General features: G+C 43.5%; 1 protein-coding gene across 1 annotated transcript; it reads left to right on the forward strand.

Annotated features, from left to right (window-relative positions):
* The first annotated feature begins 1834 nt into the window (after window positions 1–1834).
* On the forward strand, window positions 1835–3424 carry LOC132954933 (general transcription factor II-I repeat domain-containing protein 2A-like). The gene is made up of 2 exons (XM_061027460.1): window positions 1835–2045; window positions 2152–3424. The coding sequence occupies exons 1-2, from the start codon at window positions 1962–1964 to the stop codon at window positions 3130–3132; spliced, it is 1065 nt and encodes a 354-aa protein (XP_060883443.1). The 5' UTR covers window positions 1835–1961; the 3' UTR covers window positions 3133–3424.

The following is a 3424-nucleotide window of genomic DNA, read 5'->3' on the forward strand; positions in this document are numbered from 1 at the left end:
ATCTAAAAAAAAAAAAGATTTTTTTATTTTTTTTATTAACTTGACCTTCAAGGGGGGCGGGCCGCCCCCATTGGCACCACTGTGGAAACACTGTGATGCATTTGCCAGAATCCCGAAAAGGTAAAAAGACATAGAAACCTGTAAGCGCCATTTTGCAGTAATAAGTTTGATTATATGTTTGTGTTTATCTTGAAAATATTTACTGAGATTATTCCTATTTTATTTTGAAGGTTTGTTGTGATTCTGTAGGACTTCCGTAGTCATGTGATCAGGAGACAGGAAGTGAAGTGTTTTGTTATGTGTTACGCTGTCTAAGTCAAATAAACGAGTGACGGCGGAGCAACACGGTAGTTTTACCGTGGACACGTGGGAACATGTGTGAAGCCAACTCAACGTGTAAAACAGCGTAATGTCGTCACTATAGAGTGGTTAAGAAAGAACTCAGTTTAAGAACATCAGATTTATTAAGAAGACCGAAGAGACCACTACAGAAACCTGATTGAGGCTTTTAAAAAGTTGAAGTTACGACCACCTGCATCTGCCCTCATAAAAATATACATGGGCATTGTTCCACGTGTAAACATAAATGATGTAAACATTGCAGAATGGTCTCATTTAGTTATGGTTCATCCTTAGCAGCCCCTCCCTCATGTTTGTTGTTAGTTTTCCTCTGTTTGTCTCAACCCTCTATTTCTCCTCCCCTGTGTGTCAGGTGTGTGTGAGTGCTGGTGGGCGTGGTTTTCTCCCCAGGCAGCCCAGGTGCAATCAATCATCCTCATCTGCAACAATTTATCTACTCCGGTCCTTTCACCACTCGTCGCCTGAGTATACTATATCTCTCTGTGGTATTTACCTCGTCTTTGGCCGACATCTCTAAGTATCGGTCTGTGTGAACTACTAGTGTGTTGCTAACTTCTACCTCTGTGTCTCTCTGCCTCAGTGCCTGGTGTTTTGTACTCGTGCCTGCCTGCCTACTCGTGGAAGTCTCTACCTTTGTGGATTTTGTTTTACTCACTACCAATGCTCTTTTGGCATTGTGTTTTTTTTTTTTTTTTTTTTTTTTTGTCGCTCGTTAAAGACTTTGGATTGTGCCTCTGTGTCCGGAGTTTTGCTTTTGGGTCCGTACTCTCGTGCTGAGTCCTAACTCATTTCTGATGTTGAATTTAATCATTTTAAACCCTTTTCAATTCTTCTAGAGTATGTAAGGACTGTTGTTATTGGTCATGATTACTTTGGCTTTTATATTTGCACCCATTATTCATTATCATGAATCCAGAATCGCTTTCAATCGGAATAAAGATTAAAACAACGCGCACCAACACACCGAGGCATCCATCCACGGTGCCATCTTTATGTAATATCAAGAAAGAAAACACTTGTAATCTCTACCAGGCAGACAAACAGCATATCTGTGTTTGTTCTTGTTGGGGAAAATTGAAGACAAAAGCTCTGCTCAGGTTCAGCACCTCCGACAGAGACAGAAACAACCCGCTCTGTTTCTGTCAGTTCAGCACCTCGGACAGAGACAGAAACAATCCGCTCTGTTTCTGTCAGTTCAGCACCTCGGACAGAGACAGAAACAACCCGCTCTGTTTCTGTCAGTTCAGCACCTCGGACAGAGACAGACACTGGCCCTTTTTCAAACCAAACCCTACACCAGGGATGGGCAACTGGCGGCCTGCGGGCCGCATGCCGTCCCCATCCTCATTCTGTGTGGCCCGCGAGTCAATTTACAAAAATCAATAAATTATTGGTGTCACTGTCGTTGGAAACCAGCAACTCATTTGAACAAGACCCCAGCTGTAATTCATGCTGCCCACCGATAGAGGGAGTTATTGAAACTGGTGGCTTTGCATGACACTACCAAGGGAAGGGATATTTTCAACGCTGTTCAAAGTGTTGTCAGTGAGTATGGAGGCTTCGACAAGCTGTCAGCTGTTGTTACCGATGGTGCGCCGTCAATGCAAGGAAAACACACTGGATTCGCCGGGCTCCTCCAACAGAGTGGCGTTGACTGTTCAATACTGCACTGCATCATACATCAGGTGGGTAACGTTGTTGCTAGCTATTAATAGAATGTGGGTATTCTTTGTGAGAATTTTTATCACAGGCTAAAATGAAGCTAAATCCTATTTTATTTTGATATTACAGGAGGCCCTCTGTGCCAAGTCAATGAACTTCAGCCATGTCATGGATTTAGTTACCAAGGTTACCAATCTCATTCGAGGAGGGAACAGGTCTCTCAATCATAAGAAGTTTAGAGCCTTTTTGGATGAAGTGAGCGCTGCGTATGGGGATTTACAGATGCACACAGAGATAAGGTGGATGAGCCGTGGGAAATGCTTGGAGAAGTTTTTTGCACTGCTCGCTGAAATCCCAGTGTTCTTGGAGGACAGCATCCGATGCGATACAAGTGCAAACTGCAGTAAACTCAGGGATACAGAGTTTCTCTTCGACATGGCTTTCCTTGCGGACATTACCTCGCATCTTAATCAACTGAATATGCAGTTGCAGGGAAGAAGCCAGACTGTGTCGGATCTATATGCACACGTGAACACATTTCAGAGTAAACTAACCCTGTTTAAAGAAGACTTTTCATCTGACCGTCCAAATTTGGCACACTTCCGCTCATGTGAACAGATGCGCAAAGATGCCCCCGAATGCCAGAAAACACTTCTCAAGTACAGAGCCGAGATAGAAAAACTGCAGCAGCAGTTTAAGAACCGCTTTCAAGATTTCTACGCCATGAAGCCACGCATCGTGTTATTCACTGACCCGCTCTCTGCTGCTGTCAGCGCGCAGCCCCCTGAGCTGCAGCTTGAACTGTGCGAACTACAGTCTGACCCCTTCTTCCAAGCAAAGCGCCATGAGAGGGGAATCTCCTTCTGGAGACTACTACCCGAGTCACGCTTTCCACTCCTCAGGGATTTTGCACTCTCAATGGCCAGCATATTTGGGAGCACTTACATCTGTGAGACCAACTTCTCAACAATGAAGCACATCAAATCTAAAGAGAGAAACAGACAGACAGATGAGACACTGTTCCAGCTCATGCAGATTGGATGTACTAACATTGACATTGACATTCAGTCTATTGTGCGCCAGCAGGAGAGGCCACAAGTATCTCATTAAGACAGAACTTCATAGCATACTGACCAAGCTGTGGGTGAGGATCAGTGGATTTGGAGAAAAATGCATGCTTATTTGAAATATGTCATGGAATGAGGGCAGAGTAGAAATGCATTAAAAATATATATGAATATACTGTAAGTTGTTGCACTTACTGTTGATGTCAACTTTTGTTACGTTATTGAAAGATGATGTTTGAGACCCCATTGCACTGAAATCATTTATGACTCAGGAATGTGGCTGTTCATTTTCTTTGTGTTAAGCTCATTAAATGAGTAGAAGCATCACTAAATGC

Source organism: Labrus mixtus, chromosome 2 (genome assembly GCF_963584025.1).
Source record: "Labrus mixtus chromosome 2, fLabMix1.1, whole genome shotgun sequence".
In the NCBI taxonomy this organism is placed as follows: Eukaryota; Metazoa; Chordata; class Actinopteri; order Labriformes; family Labridae; genus Labrus; species Labrus mixtus.

Coding starts and splice junctions, on each gene's coding strand:
- LOC132954933 (XM_061027460.1), top strand. CDS start 1,962: ATGCAAGGAAAACACACTGGATTCGCCGGGCTCCTCCAACAGAGTGGC. Junction 2,046..2,151: donor TGCACTGCATCATACATCAG/GTGGGTAACGTT, acceptor TTGATATTACAG/GAGGCCCTCTGTGCCAAGTC.